Source organism: Tribolium castaneum, chromosome 1, assembly GCF_031307605.1.
Source record: "Tribolium castaneum strain GA2 chromosome 1, icTriCast1.1, whole genome shotgun sequence".
Taxonomy (NCBI): domain Eukaryota; kingdom Metazoa; phylum Arthropoda; class Insecta; order Coleoptera; family Tenebrionidae; genus Tribolium; species Tribolium castaneum.
In genome coordinates, this window is record NC_087394.1 from 7,792,681 (window position 1) to 7,818,328 (window position 25,648).

Consider the following 25,648-nt stretch of genomic DNA (forward strand, 5'->3'; position numbering starts at 1 on the left):
TTATTTCAAGTATTAGCTTTATTTCGTTTCGATTATGTGGGAGTCTATCTTTTAAATTAAAACTTTCTCGCATCTCAAAAATTTCACTACACAATTATGCAACGTTACAAGAAAATGTAATTTTTTTGGTTTCCCTTTATCAAAACTCAACCTTGTTAAACTACGTATAAATCTACATTTATTGAAAATTTGTTTGCAAAAAAAAAACGGATTTTCTAGCTTTATCCAGAAGGAACATATGAGTATGTAAACGCGAAATGTGTCCAATTTTAGGTGTTTGCAAATTTTTAGCTAAAACGTCTTTTCAGCCCCTTCGCGAGGGTTGAAACAAAAAATTCTTTGTCTAAACAGTTTTTAATACTCTTTCCTAACTTATATCAACAATGCAAGCTGTTCCACAACATTTCGATTTAAAGGTTTATCTGACTGTAAGCGCGCGCCCATGCACTAACCTTCGCCCATAAAATTTCCTCACACTGGTTATAAGGCATTAAAAAAATCCTTAAACAGGTCGATTTTTTTTAAAGTAGTACACATGTGGTGTACATTGTAAGTATAAAAATAAAAAAGAAGAAAAACAATAAAAAAGGTATTGAGTGTATTACACAGAACTTTATCTTTTCGTCCTTACTTTATTTTATAAGGGGTGATTGTTTTTGTTTATTTTTTTGTGTTTAGGTGTCACATTAAGTGTTTTCATGCTAATTATACAAAAAATATAAAAAACAAAATCTACTTATAAAATAAGTGAACAACAAAAAATTAAGCCCATTGCTTAATTTTTGCTTTGTCAATTTTTTTTCATTTTATTAAATTTTATTTTTAATTTAATTTAATAAATTATTCAAAAAAAATCTTAATGTGAGAATAAAATTTGCTATCAACGATTTATTTTTGACAAGTTTTGCGACAAATAATTACGTTTCTGCATTAAAAACATGCTGAAAAAATTGAGAAAAGTTAGTTTGAATTTTGACCAAATTAGCGCGGTTTATTTAGGTAATAAATTCAAAAACGTGTTTATTTTAAATTTTAAAAAAACTGACCTAATTTTGTCGATTTTCAGTTAATTTTCTACAAATTTCGCTCAAAAACGAACGAAAATCGAGTGAAACACGCAAAATAATATGTGTTTTATTTTTTATTGTGATTTTGTAAAATTAATATCAATTTCGATCAAATTTGGTGATTTTTCAACCAGTTTTAGCGAAATTTTTTGTGTATTTTATTAACCACTTGAAGAAATAAAAAATTAGTTTATTTCGGCCTACTTATGTTGAATCTGCGGTTTAGTTTGAATAAAATTTTAGGTAAGATTTCCATTTCTGGATGTGAAATATGTTAAACACTGCAAAAATTATGTAATTATTTATTTTTTTCTCTTAATTTGGTAATTTTTCGGTTTGTTGAAAAACAGAACAAATTTTCGACTAAATGTTGTGTTTTTTCGGATTATTGTCACGAAATTTGTTTTAAAACGAGTTAAATCTAGAGAAACTAACTCAGTTTTCATTTATTTTGTATTTTTTAGGTGTGTTTTGACAAGTTCTTGCAAATAAATTAGTGTCCACCTGAAAAAATATACGATAAGATCGATTTCGATCTAATTCGGTAGTTTTTCATTCAATTTTAGGTAACTTTTTTAACAAAATTCGAAAAAGTTAGTGTAACTTGGTGACTTTTCGGACTGTTTTTAATAAATTTTGCAAAATAATTGCGTTTTTGACTGGAAAACGTGCTCAAAAAAAGAAAAAATTAAACAAAATCTCGAGATAAACTGAGATTTTGGCTCAAATTTCTTGTTATATTGTTATATTTCAGTTTGTTTTTTACAAAATTATGGGAGATTATTCTGATTATTTTTACAAGATTGTGACAATAGGGAAACCGTATCAAAATATTCGAAGATTCATAAAAAAATACTGAGAATATAACTTAAAACACGTGTTTATTTCATTGAAAAGTATAAAAATAACACATTTTTCGAACAAATTTAATAGTTTTTTGAAGACATTTCGCTCAAAAACGAACGAAATCGAGTGAAACAGGCAAAATAATATCAGTTTTATTTTATTGGTGTGATTTTGTGAAATTAATATCAATTTCGACCAAATTTGGTGATTTTCAACCAGTTTTAGCGAAATTTTTCGTGAATTAACCACTTGAAGAAACCAAAAACTACAGTTTATTTCGGTCTAATTATGTTGAATTTGCGGTTTAGTTTGAATAAAATTTTGGGTAATATTCCATTTCTGGATGTGAAAAATGTTAAACACTATGCAAAAATTATGTAATTTTTTTCTCCTATTTGGTGATTTTTCGGTTTGTTGAAATTTTAACTCCAAAACAGAACAAATTTTCGACCAAATGTGTTTCTTCGGATTATTTTCATGAAATTTTATTTTAAAACGAGAAACTAACTCAATTTTCAACTATTTTGTATTTTTTAGGTGTGTTTTAACAAGTTCTTGCAAATAAATTAGTGTCGGCCTGAACAAATATAAGATAAGAACGATTTCGATCTAATTCGGTTGTTTTTCATCCAATTTTACATAAACTTTTGTTTATCTCAACAAAACTTGAAGAAGTTAGTGTAATTGGTGACTTTTTGGTCTGTTTTTAAAAAAAATTTGCAAAATAATTGCGTTTTTGCCTGAAAAACGTGCTCAAAAAAGACAAAAAGAATATAATTTTGGATTTAAAGTGGTGATTTTTCGTCCCTTCAAGCAAAATCTCGAGATAAATTAAAATTTTAGATCAAATTTATTGTTTCACCTATTTTTTTTAAACTTGGTTTATCTCAAAAACGTGTTAAAAAATTCTAAAAATGCAAAATTTCCGGAACAATTTTGTAGATTTCGGTTAGTTTTTACTTGCTGTAGATAAACCGTAATAAAACATTCGGAAAAGGAAAAAGAATGGTTTTATTCGACCAAATGTGCACTATGTTATTTATAACAAACTGAAAATATAAATAACTTAAAATACGTATTTACTTTATTAAAAAGTATAAAACTAACAAATTTTTCGACCAAACTTAATAGTTTTTCGGTATATTTTTGAAGAAATTTCGATCAAAAACGAGCTAGGTCTCAGAAAATAAAATTCAAACGCCCTAAATCGCGGAAATAAGCTAAAATAACATCAAATTCGTGAATTTCCAGACGGTATTAGGGAAACTAATCAAATTTTTTTGTTATGATCTCAAAAAATGTGCCTATTTTGATGATTTTATGGCCTAATATTAACGAAATTTTGCGAAATAATTAGATGTCTAGCTGGAAAATGGGCTTTTCTAGCGAAATATTACAAAAAGCTGAGTTTTATAATACTTTAGCCCTCAATTTGTATTTTGAAGAATTTTTGTACAATTAATTCTTTCTTCAGAAACGAGCAAAATGGAGCAAAAAAATTTTGTTAATATTTAAAATTATTTTTTTGACCTCTAAAAGTATCGAAACATGGTGACGAGCTTGAAAAGTGTTTTATGTCAAATTAATTTATCCTAACCAACCATTTCCAAAAAAATCCCCAATCAATAATTTTAAATTGAACTCTATCAGCTTAACAAAAGAAAATATGAGCTCGACTGCACTACCATTTTTTTTAATGGAACACCCATATTCTATTTTGCATCTAAAATTCTTTAAAAATAATTGACTTTTAACATGATTATAAAAGTTATTTTATTTAAAACATAAAAAAAATCAGTAGTCGCATTTGATTTGCAGCTAACAACGTTCATGTTGCGCTTAGACCTAAATTATTCGCCACTTATCATAGTAAAATAGCTCATTTTAATATTTATGGCTAGTATTCAAATCTTCGTATAAATTCCAACAAACTGTCTGTAGTCTTAGCTTTTTTATTTTATCCTTGGATTAAAGCACTTTCTAAATCAATTTTGCTGTTGTGACGAAATAGTACATTATTATACGAGTTTTATAAGACGTTTTGTTGTGGCACGAATGGTTTTGGAGCACGACGAAGGAGTGCCACAATTGAGTCTTATAAAACAAGTGTAATATACTATCTTTCTGCTTTCTATTTTTGTTGTTTGTTTTTGTTCAGTTTAACTTATCAAAATCTGTTATATGATAATAATATAATATATGACACCCAGCCCACTACTGCCAATACAACTCCTAAAAATTTACTAAAAGGAGTTGCACAAAACAATTTGTAAAACCAAAGTAGAAAAGATGATAGATCTTATGTTTTTTGTCGATATAAAGTAAAGTGAAAAATTTCGATAAGCGATTTTGAACCGCTTTGCATTTCTTAGACTATTTTTTGTAACCTGAACCGTCTTCGCAACGTTTTGAAAAATGTAGAACCAAGCGATGCATTTTTTCTCATTAATTTTTATGAATACCCTCCTAGTTTTAGTCCACAACACAATACATACTTTAAGCCCGACGTTGTTGGCAAGTGTGTGATAAGTCCAAAAAATCCTAGTTGTAACATAATACGCTATGATGACGTCCACCGTGTAGTGTCCGTGTGACAGTTGAAGCATCACAACCCCCACGATTCCCAACACCCAATAAAACCAATGTAGGGGATATAATTTTTTCGGAGTGTCTGAAACCAACTGTTGTGAATTTTTTTCTTTAAGTTGGTAGCGTATACTTACATTCTGCAATGAAGAGGTAACTAAGTACTAAAATGACTGTATGGCCGCTGTAGATAAAATCCCCGCAATAAACGTGTTTACCGTTCACGGACAAACCGAACCCGGACATGAGGCTAAGGACTCGCTTGGCGATCGTTAAAGGAGACGTTTCGTTTGATTTTGGTGAACAAAAATACGTTTTACTTGCGATTGGTAGCACCGTGACGTACATGGTGATGGATCGGTACATGTACAGTAGAGACATTATTAAAAATATCCGCCTAAATACTATAAACCTGCAAGAAAAATTGCTTGTTACGAACTATGTGTGTGAGGGTAATGAGTTAATGACCCAGAATTAAAGCAACAACATTCTTTTATCTTTCAATCAATCGATTAATAAAGTAATCAAGCGAATATCAGTCACAGTTGTTTATTGGAGGTTGTTCACCTTTTTCCATTTCCTGTAACACGACTTGTGAATCCCTTTAAGTACATTTAGCTATCACATTTTCCACTCATCCTATTTTCTGTGTCTATTCACACATTTTATTTTTTTAAATCCTCCAACTATCGACTCGAGGAGGATTTCCGGTGGGAAAATTGAACTGTGAACTAGTTTTTTCTCAGATTATTTTCAATTATTAACTTGATTTGCTGTCTGTTTCATGTTTTCCGAGCCAAATTTGGGAGAGTTCTTGTTGTCGGAATGAATAAAAATTTCACATACTTACGTAATCTGCGTGACAATGCAATTCTATGTAGTTAATTACTGAACAAAGTAATTCTGTAAAGCCGTAGTATTATAACTCCCATAATCTTTAACTTTTTAGTGCATCTCTTAAATAAAAACTTTTTTTTGTATTTCCTATGTATATCAAAAGGTCACAATTGTGCAACAAAACAGTGTTACATACGAAAGAAAACTTTATAATAAAAAAAATAAAAATGAAAAGACAAACTTTCAAAACCAATACTTTTCGTAATAATCGCACGTTATAATTTTTTAGATTTTTATTTAATATTTAACAAAGTATAAGCTAAGCAAAAACTAATTCATTTGTGAGCTAGATCGTTTGAAACTGTAACTGTAACTAAAACTTAATTTCTGCGATTTTTTTGATTTTTTTTTCGCCAAAATTTTTTAAAAAGTCTTTTTTTGGCTCAACAATGGACTAAATCGCTAGGATTTGGACAAAACTTTTTACGTGAGTGGATAATCAACACAACTAAGTAATAAAAAATATTTTACGTTATGGATCCAAGCGTTTTTTACTTAAACTATTTACTTTTCAATAAAACTAACTTGTAAAACAAAAAGTAATATGGAAAAGTGAACGTTTTTACACAATGAAAATTTGAGTTATGCCTTTTATAATATAATAATAATAACAACAGCAACCCACCAGAATAGTTTTTTTTACTAAGGTCCAGTTGCTCACTTCGAGCTTAAACTTTTCCTTACGTAAGCTCGGCTAAAATTTAAGCTAAGCTTAAACCGCACTATAAAAGACTACGTCCACACTACTTGTATTTGATTGCCTATAATAATAATTATAATTAAAATTCTGACGCTTACATGATGTTTTGTCCAAAAAATTCTTCAAAAATTGCAATTTACGAGAAACAAACCTATTTATTTATTTTTTTTGGTGTAGCAAACATTTAAACATCGTTTCTTTCAGAACGACAGCAGAAAAAACAAAAACATAATTTTTTTAGTGATCTAATTATACTGAATTTGTTTTACTTACAAAACTTGTAGAGAAATTCAGAAAAAGTAGAATATTATTAATAACGCATTCGTAATTCGGAGCTGTGTTGTGATAATTTTAACTATTAAATACGTAGTTCCTTCCTGAATGAATTATTTTCGTAAAGTGTAAAAAACAAAAATCTATATAATCGGTCTAAACACAACTAAGCAAATAAAAAATAATTTCCATTATGGATCCAAACGTTTTTTACTTAAACTATTTACTTTTCAATAAAACTAACTTGTAAAACAAAAAGTAATATGAAAAAGTGAACGTTTTTACACAATGAAAATTTGAGTTATGCCTTTTTATTATTTTTTTAAACAGCAACCCACCAGAATACTTTTTTTTACTAAGGCCCAGTTGCTTAGTTCGAGCTTAAGCTTTTCCTTACGTAAGCTCGGCTAAAATTTAAGCTAAGCTTAAACCGCACTATAAAAGACTACGTCCATACTACTTGTATTTGATTGCCTATTATAATAATTATAATTAAAATTCTGACGCTTAAATGATGTTTTGTCCAACAAATACTTCAAAAATTGCAATTTACGAGAAACAAACCTGTTTATTATTTTTTTTTTGGTGTAGCGAACATTTAAACATCGTTTCTTTCAGAACGACAGCAGAAAAAACAAAAAAATAATTTTTTTAGTGATCTAATTATACTGAATTTGTTTTACTTATAAAACTTGTAGAGAAGTTCAGAAAAAAGTAGAATATTATTAATAGCGCATTCGCAATTCTGAACTGTGTTGTGATAATTTTAACTATTAAATACGTAGTCCTTCCTTAATGGCTTATTTTCGTTAAGTGTAAAAAACAAAAATCTATATAATCGGTCTAAACACAACTAAGTAAATAAAAAATAATTTCCGTTATGGATCCAAGAGTTTTTTACTTAAACTATTTACTTTTCAATAAAACTAACTTGTAACACAAAAAGTAATATGAAAAAGTGAACGTTTTTACACAATGAAAATTTGAGTTATGCCTTTTTATAATTTTTTTAAACAGCAACCCACCAGAATACTTTTTTTACTAAGGCCCAGTTGCTTAGTTCGAGCTTAAGCTTTTCCTTACGTAAGCTCGGCTAAAATTTAAGCTAAGCTTAAACCGCACTATAAAAGACTACGTCCATACTACTTGTATTTGATTGCCTATTATAATAATTATAATTAAAATTCTGACGCTTAAATGATGTTTTGTCCAAAAAATACTTCAAAAATTGCAATTTACGAGAAACAAACCTATTTATTATTATTTTTTTTGGTGTAGCGAACATTTAAACATGGTTTCTTTCAGAACGACAGCAGAAAAAACAAAAAAATATTTTTTTTAGTGATCTAATTATACTGAATTTGTTTTACTTATAAAACTTGTAGAGAAATTCAGAAAAAAGTAGAGTATTATTAATAGCGCATTCGTAATTCTGAGCTGTGTTGTGATAATTTTAACTATTAAATACGTAGTTCCTTCCTGAATGAATTATTTTCGTTAACTGTAAAAAACAAAAATCTATGTAAATCGGTCTAAACCTTAATTTGTTCATTATTGTCGTTCGCATAACTTTTTTTTGTTGGTAACATTTTAAACCTACTTTTTAATATCTGAATCTTAGACTATAAACACTATTTTCTATTGGAAACGTGTTTTAAATTAAAATGTTCCATCAAAAAAATTTTGAATAACGCTTAAACTTCTCGAGCTTTAGGCTTGTGTTTTCGCACTCGTATTATTAATAACTATTTAAACTTGAGTTGGGATTCGTTTTCCCGGTATTGTAAAGTTGGAACAAATCAGGACATTAACTTAGGATGATCACCTTATTTTTGAATTCATTTTAAAATACATAAATAGTAAAAAGTAGTCAATTGATTAAACAACTTTAGACAACGATTATTATCAAAATTTCTAGTTGGGACAGTTGTTTGCTTTTATTGCTGGAACTAATACTTACGTTATTAATATGTATTATGCATACGAAGACTAAACATACAATCAAATAAAATTATTTGTTGTTCAACATTATAGGTTGTAGTATCTAACAAGTAGTTATCGAACTTGTTTTTATCAATCTTGTTTCGGAAAAAAGTAGAAGCAGGTCTTCAATTACGTGAAAAACACGTAATTTGCGTCCATTTTCTGGTTTCTTTTCCTTGTATTCATTTCTTTTTGTAACTATGTACATACATCGTCTGTTTGTTGGATGTTGAAATTTGAAATAAAAGTTACTATTGTGTGAGAATGAAGCTACAAGCAGCAAAATACTCCTAGATTTATTTTTTTCAATTTTTTAACCAATAAAAACTTATTTTGTACGAGTAAAAAGGGTTATTGGAAGAGGTTAAATATTATTTAATAGAAAGCTCGGAAAAAACATCCACCCATTGGATGGGCTTATTTTTACAGCAAAAAAAAGAAAAGAAAATAAGTGGCAAATACTGGTTGTACCAAAGCAGTTTCGATAAAATTTCGAAAAATTGACAATATTAAAAAATTATTACTACTACTTATACATGCATTTTCTCTTAGTTCTTTATTATTTACAGTAGTAGAAAAATAATTAACATTAATGGTATTAATATCAAAATATCAACAATTATATTTCAATTGTAGCACGCAAACAATTGATAATAATTGCGGCATTATTTAATTAGTGTCTAATAGAATAAAATCACAGACAGGTAGCAATTTGCGTTACAATGAAAAGAATACATATTCTTTACTTCATAAAAACTGATGCAACAATGGTAACAATTATATTTGAAAAAGAATATTATTCTTGACGTCAGTGCATGATCACTAATCAGACATGTACATACCTTTTAATCCTATTGCTTAAGTTTATGTTTTTTTTAATTTTTTGCTCTTGAAAATGTGTTCGAATGATCACTTTTTATCAAATTTGCTAATAGTTTGGCTTTAATTCTGGTCCAATTTTTTGTTTAATAAGTGACCAACTTACCTATGCTTGTGAAAAAAGATAGAGATGATACATGAATTTACACAAACTATGATAATATACTCTGATACATCTAAAGCCCAGTCGAAAGCAGGTACGTTGTCGAGGAACACATCAGGAAGGGGACCATATACCTTTCGATCGGGTACCCGTTCATGTACAAGTGACAAAGACGTGAGCGTCAGTACGAAGTTAAAGGCCATAATTATCGCAGCTGAAAATTACACAACCAATTCGTAAAACAGTATCATTTGAGTCGGTAGCCCTACGGATTTCTAAAGATTAGGATACGAAACAACGTACAAATAAACCGTTCCCGTCCACGATAGTTGCGTTAAGGTCGCCAGAGAGCGCAGTTGTTCCATTACCGTTATATTTGAGTAACGGTTAACACACCAAACAAACAAAATATAGGCAGATAGAGCATCAAATTGTTAATAATAAGACATAAACATGATGCAAAAAAGTTATATTAAAAAAATATTCAAACTTTCACCAATTCGCACTCAGCCCCGTATTTTTCAAAACGCTGCGAATACGGTTACAGATGCAAGAAAAATGTCAGGAAGAAAGTTGTAGAGAATTAAATTTCCTACAAAAAAGTTTGCGAGACCTTATTTTTATCTTCAACCATTTAGGCCCCAAAGTCGTTCAAAGACGCTCAAGCGACGAATTTTCTTCATTTTGCCGGTGGTAAAGTAATGAAAAGTTAATTTATACCTAAACCGTTGAAGATAGAAATATGGTGTCGCGGACTTTTTTGTAGAAAATTTAATTCTTTATAACTATGTTCCTTCCACTTTTTTTTTATCTTCAACCCTATTCGCAACGTTCGCAAAAATATAAGGTGGAACGCAAATTTATAATTCTTTGCGCACGGTCGCATATTTAGCAAAAAGCTGGGAATACGGTTGAAGATAGAAAAAAAGTGTAAAGAACAAAGTTGTAGAAAATTAAATTTCCTACAAAAAAGTCCGCGAGACCATATTTATATCTTCTACAGTTTAGGTATAAATTAACTTTCCGTTACTTGACCACCGGTAAAATGAAATAAATTCATCGCTTCAATGTCTCTGCCGATAGAAAAAAAATTGTTGAATTTTGCGTTTGCTACTTTTTAATGTATCAAAAAAACGGTAGCAATTTTTGTCAATTTTTATGAGGTTCTATTAGCAGTTTTGCATACAGTCTTCATGGTCTTGTTTTTATTTTTCGGGGAGCAGTTTTTTTGGGAAAATTTCATATTTTCGATAAGGTGTAACCCGATTTTTTGAAAATTATTTTGCAAAACAGTTGTTTTAAAGAGACTTTTAGCATAATTTTGCCTTGATTACTACAAAATTTTGTTCACAAATAGATTATTTAGAAACTACAAGTCGTTTTAGATCGATTTATTTTTTTTATTATTCGTTTTCTAAAGAATGAAAAAATCAGATATATATCGCGGACTTTTTTAAAGGAAATTTAATTCTCTACAAATTTCTTTCTAACATTTTTCTTGTATCTTTAAGCGTATTCGCAGTGTCTTGAAAAATACGGGACGAAGCGCAAATTTTAAATAATTTTTTTCTCATGTTTCTTATGAAAATTTTAGTTGTCAGTTTTTTTCAGTGTGTTAAGAGTGCAAATCTCAACACTTCTGCATTTTTTTCCAAGTAATTTGTGAATTGGTTAGATTTCAATTGATTTAAAACGATTTAGGACCGAGACGCAAATTTTTACTCTTGCGTACTGTACTCAGTGTCATAAAAATTGCAACACCAAGAAGGAATAGGAAATTTTTGATGAAACTTGGCAGAAATGTTAGACTATTAACAGGTATTGAATGATTAAAATTTGAACGGTTTTAATCTAGTGCTAAAGGAGTTTTTAACACTTAAAGTCTATCAGCAATTTTTGCGTTTCGGGCAATTTTTGAAGTGATTTTTTTTAAATTCGTTTAATTTTAAATTAAAGTTATGAAAACGAAAATATGCCTAGAGTACGACAAAAAAGAAATTACCAACAATTAAAGAAGCAGAATTTTTTGGAAACGAATATAGAAGTTTTTTCATTTATAGAAATTGCTATTTGTTTGAATAGTAATGCAAGTACCATTATGCGATGTTATCAGTTACTGATTAGAGAAGGTTCAGGACAAAGCAGAAGAGGAAGCAGACAAAAAAAACAAATGAAGTCCAAAATGGTCATCTTCGGATTATGGCAATAATTCAAGTACAAAAAAAATTTCTGACCAATGGTTGAGTTCGAAGGTCGTCGTACTTCACTTCTGACTGTTTACCCTCAAATTAGGTCATTTGGACTGCTTTTTGTTGGACTTCCTAGGTATGGGAGGTATGAGCAAAAACAGCTTAAACCTGACACACCAAAACTTTTTTTTGGAAAGACAACGTGTTTCAAACACAAAGTGGTCATCTTCAGGTGAGAATATACACTATATACATTGCCCACATTATGGTCGAAACGCGTTGTGTTTCGAAATAAAGGTTTGCTGGGTTAGGCTTAGATATGCTTTTTTGTCCATTCCTCCCATACCAAGTAAATCCAACAGGAAACAATCCAAATGAGCAACTTCGATGCTAAAACAATCCGAAGTGAGAAAAGACGACCTTAAAACCCACCTATTGGACAAAAATTTGTCTTGTTATTAAATTATAGCCAACTCCGAAGACGACCATTTTGGACTTCATTTGTTTTTTTAAGATATGCTTTCTCTTTCGCGCTGTCCTAGACCTTCTCCAGTCTATGACTGATAGATTTCTATCCAAACGACTAGCAATTTCTCTAAATGAAAAACCCCATTGTAGTCCAAAAATCATGCCTCTTTCAAAACTGCTTAAATTGTTACTAATTTTGGTTTTGTCGTCTCCAGGCCTAATTGCGCTTTTAGAACAATGAAACCTAAACGAATTTAAAAAAAAAACACATAAAAAGATAGTCAGAAAAGCAAAAAATTGGAAGAATAACACTTGCTGGTAAAAGAACTTAAATGTTTAAATCGCCTTTACCACTTGATTAAAATCGTTGAAATTTTAACCATTTATTACTCCCTAATAGTGGACCATTTGTGCCAAGTTTCGTCAAAAAATTCAAATTCCTTCTTGGTGTTGCAATTTTTATGACAATGGTGTGTGGTAGAGAACTGGTTACATATAAAGGTAAAAATAGTAAAAAAATTCTTTGTATTAAAGTTATTGATAAATAACGGATTTTAGATAAATGATATATGGCAACGTTGTCTAACAGTCATGATCGCAATAGAATTTGAGCAACAATAAAAATAAATTATTTTTGCAACGGTTTCCTAGGAAATAATCCCCACATCTACACATTGTGATTTTTTGGTTAAATTGTAATTTTTTTAAATTAAAAAAACTGCTAAAATCTGATAGTAAATTTAAAAATAATTGTTCATCGTTTTGTTACGGAACGATTACCTGGTATGAAACATAAAAACATAATAAAACAATGAAAACTAAAGAAGTTAACACAATAAGTTTGTAACTCCAGATTTTTTAAAATATGACTTTAGGAATTTTTTCAACATTTTTCCCGTAATCTGCACTTGCTTCTCAATAACGTACCACTGAGTTGGTGCGCCAGTTTTTGAGCAACCAGTATTATTTTTTGTTTCGTCTCCTAAGTTAAGTTATAGTCCTCCGTAGGTAACCCAAACCATTTCGCGATTTTGGAAATGGTAAAGAAAAAGCGATGGCATCATCAACATACCTAACAGGGTTTTCCATCGTTCCTGCGGGAACCTCGGTTCTTCCCGTATAGGAGGTGGCATGTTGATTTTGATAACGCCATTGCTCTCGTTTGTTTTTTGAATGATATCGTCTTCGTCCTCGTAGTACTCCTGGCCGGAGGAATTGTGTGCGTCGTGGCCCCATTTATCGGACTTTCCCGGATTAGGCAATAAAGGCTGTCTTTGATATAAATCTCCTGCGAACACGAAGATTCACATTGAACGACGGGTTTTTAAATCAATCGACTGTGTTGAGAGTTTCAACGTTAATTAACTGGATTATTAAGTATGCGAGTCGGAACCGGAGGGCTTTCTCTCTAGTATGAGTTTTACGCAAAACCACTTACGAAATTTGTTCATTAAGAGGCATTTAAGTTGTACAACTAGATGCAATCTATGTCGCACTAACGAGAAAAAATTCCCATTCAAGGTATCTGAACAGTATAACTTGAGTTTTGTTTGTAATGTCTAATCTTAATTATAGAGTAAACAAATCATACATATTATTATACCCGACTACATTACAACGGTATTACTGTTCGTTCAATTTGTAAAAAAAAATTGATTTCAGATTTGCCAACCACAATGTCGTATTGGAAATAACTTTAGATATGTTTGTACAGTCATAAATGTAGTGAAGTCCACCTACATTTATTTATATGTAGCAGAATTTATTTTCATCCTGTTTATTCACGAAAATAACATCACATTTTTGTTAAAGGAGAATGTATTTATTTTTACCCTTTTTTTGACTTTTTAACGATAATACATTAGTAGGTACTAAATACCATAAAGTAATTTATCTTATCATTTCTTTACATTTCAATTATACATACATTGCAAGGTTCAATACCATACCCACAATAAAAATCCCATTATCTAAAGCAGTGGTTCCCAACATTTTTCACCTTGCGAATAATTTTGTATTTTTTTAAATTTTTTTAAAATTAATATTTTCTTTTTTTTTAATTAGTAACAGAGTGCACTAAATATTATGTAAGGGATGTTTATAAACAAACATTAAATAGTTTTAACGTAGACACCATAGCCAATTCATTGGTAGAAATTTTGGTAATTTATTTTGAAAAAATGTCAAGTGTATGAAAATGAAAATCTAGATACGAAAACACAGAAGCAAGGACAAATTCCGAATCAAAATAAGTTTTTGATGTAAATGTAGAGACAAAAAGTGCTTACTTAACACTGCAATTTCAAATTTCTAGGAAGAAAGTAACGAAAATGCGAAATAATCATGTGAGAGAAAATAATTAGATGATTGCATTGCACTTTACGAAGGAGTTGAAAAAAGTGCCAGTTTTATTTTTAAACTAAAACTGAAGAAAAATTTAGAACTTGCTTCAATTTTAAACCCACTTCAGTTCAAATAAATTACAGAAAACTGATAGCCAATTTTCAAAATGTCTAATTACTGTATCATTCGACGAATAATTTTTTTGAGTAGAAACGGTTTTTTTTATTACAATTTTTGGATTCTGATTTAATAGACACAAACAACAAGCAAAAGTCTATCTAGGATCCATAAAAATCTATATTTTGATGAATCTTTAACGGGAAAACATAACTAATTTTAGGGACAAAAACAATAAAGAAACACAATTTGTAGTCCACAGAAACGATGAGCTCCTCCTGTTGTTTTGTCTGTTAAGTTTTTTAAATTATTATTTTATAATTTTTTACGTTAGCGATTTAAAATTCCGCTATTGCAATACTTTTTTGGCGGACCATAGGTTGGGAAACACTGATCTAAAGTAATGATAAAAAATAGTCTGTTAAAAGTATTTCTGGCATACTATTGATATGTTATAGTTACTTACATTTAGATTTTTTATTTACATTTTACATTTTACTTTATTATTACTCTTATAACATTATTATTTATTACATACATATATTTTGTGAAAAACTTGAAAAATACTTAGCTACTGGAGTAACCGTTACTTAACAATAATAATAATAATAATAATAATAATAATAATAATAATAATAATAATAATTTATTCGTTCATCTTATCTGAATACACAGAAATTAAACAAGTTTGTTTACACTTATAGACTGCATATTGCATATTTGCACAAGTTATTAGCGTAATATAATGCGAATGCTAATCAAATCATCAAGAAATAATATTGTCATAATAATTATTCACACTTATTCATATTTTCCGTTTTCCACTTCACCAGCAAAAATTGTAAACACACATAATCTCTGAGCGTTTCTTCAAAAACTATTATTTACATTGTTAAAAAAGAAACTAAGTTAAAATTGAGAAATATCTGTCCCCACATAAAAAAAGCAAAAGCTAAGCATGAATAATTTTTTGGCGAATTTTTCGACAAATATTACGAATAATACTTGTAAGATCTCATAAGTATAGTGCGTGTTTTTATATTAAAACGTACATCAAGCAAAAGAGTTATCAAATGTTAAGTTTTGTTTTGTTACTATAAAAAATGTAGAATTAAAATATGATTTTATCTAAGTTGCACAATTGATTATCTTTCACGTGAGAAAAAGGCCATTCGATATTATTTATTATTAATAGCGATTAATAAAATTGAGCTTGTAAAGATGGAGTTATAAAAAGTGCTCAAAATAATGATAATCATTATTACTGGACTGGTTATAAACACGATATGTTTGTTATGTTTGTTTTGGCTTCCTTTGACCTCTAGATCACCTTTTCAAATAATTATCTACCCACCTCCGGGTAATAAAGACACTCTGTATATAGGGCAAAACAATCACAGCATATCATTTAAAAAAAATGAACAAGTGGGTGGAATATTTCTGTCTGACCTTTACCATACCGACTGTAGATACTATAAAATTTAATCGATTGTTAGAAATTATTCAATCGCGGTCTATGTGATTATGTAGGTATAGCATTATTGCAATTTTTTATATTTAAAGTGTTTATTAATCTATTATTAATGAAAGATACGATAAATATACGAGCTATAACATAACCACTTGTGTAAAAATATGTAAACTAGTCCATTATTTGGTTGAGTTTAAAGTACGTAAACTATTTTGTTTTAAAACTCCATTTACGTCACAGAGGGTTCATTTTTTATAAGTAAAAGAAAATTGTGTATGAAAACTTTTAGCCAACCAGCAATGTTTTTATATAAAATTTAAATCTATACGACCATACGCAAAATCTCTCCTGATAACGACATTACAGTCATTGGAAAAATTAAAAGTTTAGTTAGTGTTTGAATGGATTTTAAATAAATACAAGCAAATGCATTTACAAGGAAAATTAATAAACATGTGTTTTATGGCTACATATTTCATAACAAACTTTTAAACCTCGAAAATCTTTCACATCATGGTCTGGTAGTCTTCATATTCTATCACTGAACGATGCATTTTCAATTTGATAAAAAGTTCACTTAACTACATACGTTAAAAAATAAGTGATTCAAATAAATTTAAAAATCGAACAAAAAAACAGTGAAAAGTAATTGGATTTATCACACTATTAGAAAGAATCGTGTCTGAAAGATGACAACACTTTTTGTGCCAGCATCTTCAGGAAACTTGCGAAACAGAAAACTTTCTTCTGAAAACAAGTCATCAATTTCTTAATCAATGAGGAAATTACAAAATTAAAGTTAATTTTTTAAACAAAATACAGGAATCTTTTTACTGGTTTTAAAAAGTAGCATTTTTTAGTAAATTAGAAGTCATATTTTTAAAGTTTTATTAAATACCTTGGCTGTGCAAAAGGAATATTTATCTCTTTTAATTTACAGAGTATTTTTGTTTTAGAAGTTTGTGATTTTTTGAATTCATTACTTTACTCAAATCTGATTTTAATCTTTTAAGAAAGGTGTCCTCTTTTATCCTTCAGAATAAGTTTATTGTGATTTTACGTTCTAAAGATTTTTTTTGAGTTTGTTGGTTAAATTGACTTGAAAACCAACACACTTTTTGCTACACCTATACTCTGTAAACAAGCCATCAATTTCTTAATTATAGTACAGTTAATTTTTTTAACGAAACATAGAAACATTTCTACTTGTTTTAAGTAACAGCATTTTTTTAGTAAATTAGAGGTCCTAATCTTATAAGAAATTTTTAAAGTTTTCTTTAATACTTTGGTTGTGCAAAAGGAATTTCCATCATTTTATTTATTTTTTGTTTTCAATAATTTACTCAAATTTGAGTTTAATCATTTAACAAAAGTTTCCTCTTTTATTCTTCAAAATAAGTTTATTAACGAATTTTTTTGAGTTTGTTGGTTGAATTGGCTTGAAAACCAACACACTATTTTTTGCTACACATATATTCTATAAACAAGTCATTAATTTCTTAATTTAATCCGACGAGGAAATTACAAAATTATAGTTAATTTTTTTACAAAACATAGAAACATTTTTACTGGTTTTGAGTAACAGCATTTTTTAGTAAATTAATTTTCGTTAATACTTTGGTTGTGCAAAAGGAATTTCCATCTTTTCATTTATTTTTTGATTTCAATAATTTACTCAAATTTGAGCTTAATCTTTTAACGAAAGTTTTCTCTTTTATTCTTCAAAATAAGTTTATTAACGATTTTTTTGAGTTTGTTGATTGAATTGGCTTGAAAACCAACACACTATTTTTTGCTACACCTATACACTATAAACAAGTCATCAATTTCTTAATTTAATCCCATTAGGAAACTACAAAATTATAGTTATTTTTTTAATAAAACATAGAAACATTTTTACTGATTTTAAGTAACAGCATTTTTTAGTAAATTAGAGGTCCTAATCTTATAACAAATTTTTTAAGTTTTCTTTAATACTTTGGTTGTGCAAAAGGAATTTCCATCTTTTTATTTATTTTTTGATTTCAATAATTTACTCAAATTTGAGTTTAATCTTTTAACGAAAGTTTTCTCTTTTATTCTTCAAAATAAGTTTATTAACGATTTTTTTGAGTTTGTTGATTGAATTGGCTTGAAAACCAACACACTATTTTTTGCTACACCTATACACTATAAACAAGTCATCAATTTCTTAATTTAATCGCATTAGGAAACTACAAAATTATAGTTATTTTTTTTAATAAAACACAGAAACATTTTTACTGGTTTTAAGTAACAGCATTTTTTAGTAAATTAGTTGTCGTTAATACTTTGGTTGTGCAAAAGGAATTTCCATTTTTTTTTATTTATTTTTTAATTTCAATAACGTACTCAAATTTTTTTCCTCTTTTATCCTTCAAAATAAGTTTATTAACGATTTTTTTGAGTTTGTTGGTTGAATTGGCTTGAAAACTAACTCACGATTTTTTACTATACCTAATACTCTATACTCTGTGTTCATCAAATGGTTTTTATGTGATCACATAAGAAATCTTTGTAGTGCACAGTTATTAGCAAATAAATAAATAAATTATTCATTTCTAATGTGTTTTTGTCCATTTTGTTTAATTTCACTATAAAGAAATGAATTTGATGTTTTTGAGAGTTGAAGAAGATTAAATTAAAATCGAAACGCTGCCAGAGCGATAGTCCAAAAAACACCAAATACCTTCCCTAATACTTAAAATAAATTATTATCACATGTAATATAATATAATAGGAATACCATCCAAAAGTAATAGAAAAAAGTTGCTTACAACAAGATCTTTTTACGCCCAGAAATTTTTATTATTTAAATTTATTTAAACAATTGTGTGTAAATTAAAGTTTGGCTGTTGTATTTCATGTTGTAATTTTTTTCATTAATAAAATTTTTAAGCTTCATTCAATAGCTTCACCATTCTAAAAATTTTTAGAATTTATTCGTAAATTGCTTGAACATAAATTTTGTTACTGCAACAATTCTAAAATTCTAAAACACTGTCTTTTCAAGCGAATGGTTAATAGCAATGCAAAAATTCGCAACAGTAACTGCCGTTAGCGTAATTGGCTTCAAATGACTCACGACGGAAATCCGAGCCAAACTGCTTTAACCTGCAATTATTGTTAAGAGTCCTGAATTAATTTTGTTACAGTTTTTGCTAATAAATTCATTGTGCACATATTTCAGCTTGTCGAGCGTAACAGAGGCTAAGTATAGCATTTCAACAAACACAAGCCTATTGTTGGTGGCAGTGTTTACTGATTAGTGCAATAAATATACCTTGCGTCATATTCGTTCCCTTGGAGGTATTTGGCGGTTCCTCGTCGTCGAGAGGAGGTAGAGATAGGACTGAGCGTGGGCTCAATAAGGCATGTGAAGAGTTATGCTGTTGAAGCTGAGGCACATCTGCTGTTGGATGGATACTACCATAGTCAACGAACTTGGGCTCTAATACCATTCTGCAACAAGAAGAACCAACCAATTAGAAACACCAATTTCCGTTTTCCTGCCACGTTCGAAAACAACACAACTTGGCGCATTTTAAACCGATCCAGTTAAGAAATTAAGCCTTAATATTATTAAAAGTGTGAGCTAGCTTTCTGTGGGAGTTAATTTCATTATGTATTGCAACCAGTGGGATTTATTTGCGACTGTCAGGTGCACAGTGATTTTCGTTAAGAATAAAGTTTTTAATGCTGTTGTTTACCTAAAAATAGACGATCTATCCTTGGGGTACCTTTGTATATTTCGTCTTCGTACAACACTCTCTAAAATTCATTCAGCGTTAATTGTTCCATAAATTACAGTAAAAGCATTAATATTTGACGCAATTGATTATTCATAAATTACCGGTCTGTTTTTCTAATGATAGGAATATTTGAGCCTTTCTAAAAGCGTCGAAACAGAATAATAAAACGGAAATGTAAATAGCAACATAATAAAAATAACTCCCTCTCTTCACCTGAACGCTCGTATTGCCATCGAAAATGAGTTTCCATAACATGAGCCACATAACTACACTATAATAATGGATGGGTTTGCTCTGTATAAATATTATTCTACCATTGGTTCTTCCAATGGAAATATCGTGATAATATCAACACGTAAAATTACAAGCGTTGAAAAATTGCTACCCAGAGGAAGCATTATGTCCATCCAAACACGTCATATCCTTGTATTTCTCTCCTTTTGTGCGGTACAGTCTAAATACTTTTTAATGACTTGAAACGCGTCTGACAATATTTATTTTACCTTTTTCTTCAATAAGAATATAAACTGTAAAACTACAAATTTCACAATGTTTTATTTGCTAAAAAGTATGTTTATACAGGGTGACCCAGGGGTGCATAATCGGTCTATAACTTTTTTATTATTTAAAATATTGCAATTCTGTTTTCATTATCCGATAGAACGACTTAAAGTCCACAAACTAAAAATGTTTTTATTGTACACAGGGTGTTGTATACAGGGTGGTGAACCAAAGTTACATTTTTTTAAATGGAACACCTATATATTTTTTCATGATTAGATTCTACGCAAAAAAATAATGTAACTTTATATAAACTATTATGGGTCTATCTTTTTTCGTTTCGGAATTATTCAACTTTTCGTTATAGAAAAGACCAATTTTTGAAAAAGCGCTGCAAAGTCGCCTATGAATATTTTTTGACAAATTTGCAACAGAAACATTCAGAATACCTTGTAGTTTTAGGAAATAGTCGACTTTTACTTTTAACACGGAAATAATGTACAGGGTGTGCCAAAACGCAAAAAGTTGAATAGCTTATTTTTTAAATGAAACACCATGTATTTCTTTACACGTATCGACAGCATTTTTCATAAGCTTTCTATTGATATACGGTTTTTATAGTAAATTTACAGTATTTCTTAAAGTGTTCAAAAAATATATTTTTTATTTATTTTATTAATAATTCTTGATGAGTGAAATTAATTTATGTATCAGGTAATAATTAGATTACTTGTGTAATTAGTCACATTAGTACATGTCAAAAAATTAATTACCATTTGACTATCAGATTCTAGGCTAACAAATTGTCTTGTAAGAAAATATATTTTTTTGAAAAATCTCGAAAAATATTTTAAATTTGTTAAGCAAGCCCTTTACCGTTAGAAAGCTTAGCAAAAATGCTATCGACAAATTTAATAAAATACAGGGTGTTCCATTAAAAAAAATGAGTTATTCAACTTTTTGCGTTTTGACATACCCTGTATATTATCTGCGTGCTTTAACTAAAAGTCGACTATTTCCTAAAACTACGAGGTATTCTGAATTTTTCTGTTGCAAATTTGTCAAAAAATATTCATAAGCGACTTTGCAGTAATTTTTAAAAAATCGGTCTTTTTTATAACGAAAAGTTGAATAATTCCGTAACGAAAAGAGATAGACCCATAATGGTTTATATAAAATTACAGTATTTTTTGGCGTAGATTCCAATTACGTAAAAATATATAGGGTGTTCCATTTAAAAAAATATAACTTTGCTTCACCACTCTGTATACAACACCCTGTGCATAATAAAAATATTTTTAGTTTGTGGACTTTAAGTCGATCTTTCGGATAATAAAAACATCATGGCAATACTTCAAATAGCAAAAAAGTTATAGACCGATTACACACCGCTGGGTCACCCTGTATTTGCAATGATGTTTACAAGGTTTTGTTTATTAACGTACTAATTAGTATTTTTGCTAGAAAGTACTAAATGTACAATTTCAAAAAAAAATTACTGTTTACGATGTACAAATTTACGAAATGATAAAGAAGATAATTAAAAAAAAATTGTTGGTAACATTTAAAGCCTTCTTTTTAATATCTGACTCCAAGAGTATAAACACTATTTTAAAACACGTTTCCCCTAGCAACGTGTTTTAAATTAAAATGTTCCAACAAAAAAATTTGAATAACACTTATACGAAAACGCTTAAAGTTCTCGCTTAAGCTCGTTGCATAACGACAGCCCCCGAACTTTAAGCTTTAAGAACTTAAGCAAAATAAAGTCCACCTTATTGTGTGTTTTTTTTAATCCTAAAAACAATTGTAATTACACGATAATGAGAAATGTTCTGTTTGTTCTTCAATTTTTCTATGTCCCTCTGATGATATGTATTGTCCTTGTTAAATACGTAAAATATTAGCTACATACAAAGTGAATAATATGGTAGGTAATGTAGTTAGTTTGATTCCAAAATAAAAAGGTTATTATAATGCAATCAGATACGTTCTGTCGATTCTCTCTTTGAGATCAAATCGTCCGGTTTTCTAAAAACTGTTATCAGGAAACCTAACATGTGTTTCCTGTAGACTCAAAGACAAAGAGACCAAAAACTCCCAGCTCGCGAAGTTGTGCGTTATTTTATTATTTCCTCAAAATATTGAAAGTTTCTCCAATTTAATATTTCATTAAGATTAGAGTTCAAAAACACTTAACACTTAACAGAAAAACTACAAAACAAAATTATAGTCTCAAAAAGTTCTGTTGATTTTTTGATATGCTAATAAGTTTTTAATTTTGTTCCACAGTTCTTACTTTTTAAAAATATTATTCTTTCTGAAATTCCACGGCCGTTAAATTAGCACTTGTTGCTTCGATTTTGTAATTTCGATAGCGTCAGTGAGATTAAAATAAAAAATAAAAAATACATGTCGCTACGTTTCTTTTTCTTTATCTAATTCCAAATTTTATGGACACCTAGGGTTGGTTTATAGAAATGTCATTAAGTTAATCGGCAATTAAATGTGTGACCAATTGGAGCAATTTGATTGGTCCATTTTTAACTACGAATTAAATTTTAACAAGGCTCCTAAATTTTTAATATGAGATACTTTCGCTTTACTTTACTTTTTAAATGAGTTCTTTTGATAAACCAATGAGAAGTGTGATATTACACTTATTTATTATTTATTGGCTCATTGATTTTTAAACCACAATAAACTGTTAAATAAAAGAGTATAACAAATAATATACTACAATTATCTTTAATCAATCCTTTTAGATATGTAGTTTAAATCAGTTTAATTGTGGTGACCTTTAGAGATTGACTGCTTACTTAATTAAAACTTAATTAAACTATGAAACTGTGAAGATACTGAAAAATAGCAACATAACCAACTTAAATTCAAATTTCCACAGCCTACTGGGATATTATTTAATTTGAAAAAGAGTATATCAACATTAACACACCTAACTAAAAAAAGACATAATTTAAACCTCGTTTATAGTTTTGCTGCAAAATTTGACTAAGTAGTATTTTCACAATTTAAAAGACAGTTTCCTGACATTATTTTGTTGCCTAATTACTAATTTAAACCAACTACAACCAATCGATAAAGTATTGAAAATGTCAGTTTAACAAAAAATAGCAAATAAAAACAATAATGTCAGCATGAGGGCACCTCTATCACACAGGTGTTTGAACACCGTAATTATTATTGCTTTACCCGTTATTAGGTACACTTACCTATCTAAATAACTATCAGTGGTTTGTTGTATTTTAATCACTTCTAATTTGTAACAATAATTACTTTCACTACACAGAAAACATTTTTTTAAATTGTGAAATTCGGTAATTTACAAGCATAGGTTTCCAATTTTATTTACTTTAACCCACTTGTTGTTGCTATAATAAAAGAGTTAAACAAAATGTTTGTTTGTAAAACAGTCCGTTCTACATCAGTTAAAGCAAATGTTGGTCAAAACATTTACTTAAAAGAAAAACACTTTTAATTATTAATTGCCTTGTTTAATGTCACGTTTGTTATTTCGGTGTGCTTTGCTACCGAACACCACGACCATTAAATGCAAATAAATAAAACAATTTTGTTTAGCGATCTGTAACATTGTTGCCCCCAATCTTTATCTTTTATGCAAAATAGAGATATTTAGAGAATTTATGGAACAGCAAGCTTTTAATTTCAGAAATCAGAACACCAACAATACAATTTCAAAGAGAAGAAAGTTTAAGACATCTTTAAAACTTAAAAAACAACTTTATTGTTTTCACAGCTTCTTAAAATCTTTATGTATAGCAACTCTCATATTTTGTACAATCACGATCATAAAGAATGTCACCCCTATAAACGTCATTAAAACTCTTCTAATGTTCTAAGCTGTTTTTTTTTTGTAAAACTGGTAAAAATGCAAGATAAGATAAAAGATAAAGGTAAAACAATCTAAAAAGAAAATAAAGAAACCCGATCTATAGTGACAGTGACTTAGCTGTAAAAGAAAGACAAATACAAAAAGAATTACGTGATGCAGCAAAGAAAGATAGAAAAGAAGAAACGAAGGTGGGACAATGAAAAAAAAACATTAAGTAAAGCTGAAACACGGTCAAAAACTAAAAAAAGGTAAAGTTTCGGATTATGGTAACTACACGGCAGACAACCAAGAAGCAAAAAATTAAAAACAGAAATAGGAATAATAGTAACTGAACAAAAATACGGAATAGAAGAAACCAGAGAAGAAAAAACCAAGTGACAGAAAAAAAGAGGAGAGCCAAAGGCATTCTAACGGGAGTTAAGAAAATATTGAACTAAGAAAGAAAAACATTGACACAAGAAGGGAGTACTTGGAAAGAAAAATCAAAGTAAATAAAGAAGAATGGAGAATTGTAACAGTATATAGTAAACAAATGAAGAAAACAAAGAATTTAATAATAGAAAGCGATTTTAATACGAGAGTGAGAGCAAAAGAAACACAAACAGACGACGAAGAAAAAATAAAAAAACAAGAAAAGCAAAAGACAAAGTGGAAAACTAACATCAATTGAAGGGATAGAGGATGTGAAATTTTAATTGGCATCAAAGACGGTGATTTAAAGATAGATTATGGAATTGTAAATGACAAAGCATAAGAGAAAATTATCAAGCTTAAGGAAGTAAACAGAGTACAAGAAAACCACATGCCTTTAGAAATTACAATAAAAGGACAAAGTACAAGGAAACACGTAAGGCGCAAAAAAAATTATACAAGAAGAAAATGCAAGGATGAAGCAGTTCAAAAGTATAAACAAGAAGCCAACAAAGAAAACGTAACAAAAATGTAAAGACAAAATGTAACAATTGGTGGAATAAAGAAACGAAAAACTGAAAAAAGAAGCTTGAGATAAACTACAAGAATGAAAAAAATGATACAAAAACTGAAGAAAACGTACAAGAAAAAGTGTGAAGAAAGAAGAAACCAGCAAGAAGAAGAAGTAAACAAAATAAATGAAATTAGAACAGAGTCAGAGGTGTGGAGATTTATAAAAAAAGAAAGAAAACGTAAAGACAAAATAAACGAAAATATGTATTAATAATGTCATTCGATATTAAAAGGCAGATTTAAATGTAGCCAATTATTGGCATTAAACTAAAAAGCCCTATAAACTCAAAGCCGCCTAACAAAAAATTAAATTTCCAGAGCCAGCCCTTTCTAATAAATTCCACAAATAAAAAGTGTTCATTTCTGTTGTTACTAGTGAATACTTGCGAAAGAGATAAATAATTTCATAATAATAGTTGGTTAATTATTAGGATTTAGAAGCTTCCACTGACATAGATATCTGTATAATGCTATCCTATTGTACTGGGTAATAATTGATTTGACATTGATATTACAGTTAAGTAATCATTGTGGTCCCCAATGGGCCCCCAAAAAAATGAGAAAAGATCTAGAAACTAAATAAAAATTGTTAGGTTGACG

The 25,648-nt window shown here is 29.0% G+C and overlaps 1 protein-coding gene across 16 annotated transcripts in view; it reads right to left on the reverse strand.

Annotated features, from left to right (window-relative positions):
* Positions 1–25,648, reverse strand: part of LOC657306 (phosphatidylcholine:ceramide cholinephosphotransferase 1) — a 57,151-nt gene that overhangs the window by 3,005 nt on the left and 28,498 nt on the right. For 15 of the 16 annotated variants that reach the window (XM_015984686.2, XM_015984687.2, XM_015984688.2 and 12 more), the window contains 5 exons: positions 19,224–19,402; positions 13,064–13,279; positions 9,338–9,548; positions 4,637–4,911; positions 4,409–4,584 (listed from right to left, as the gene is read on the reverse strand). In XM_015984686.2, the coding sequence (XP_015840172.1) occupies positions 4,409–4,584; positions 4,637–4,911; positions 9,338–9,548; positions 13,064–13,279; positions 19,224–19,402 (1,057 nt within the window). Of the gene's footprint in view, positions 1–4,408; positions 4,585–4,636; positions 4,912–9,337; positions 9,549–13,063; positions 13,280–13,429; positions 13,458–19,223; positions 19,403–25,648 lie in introns of those variants that run through there. The other variant, XM_015984696.2, reaches the window with a different exon arrangement.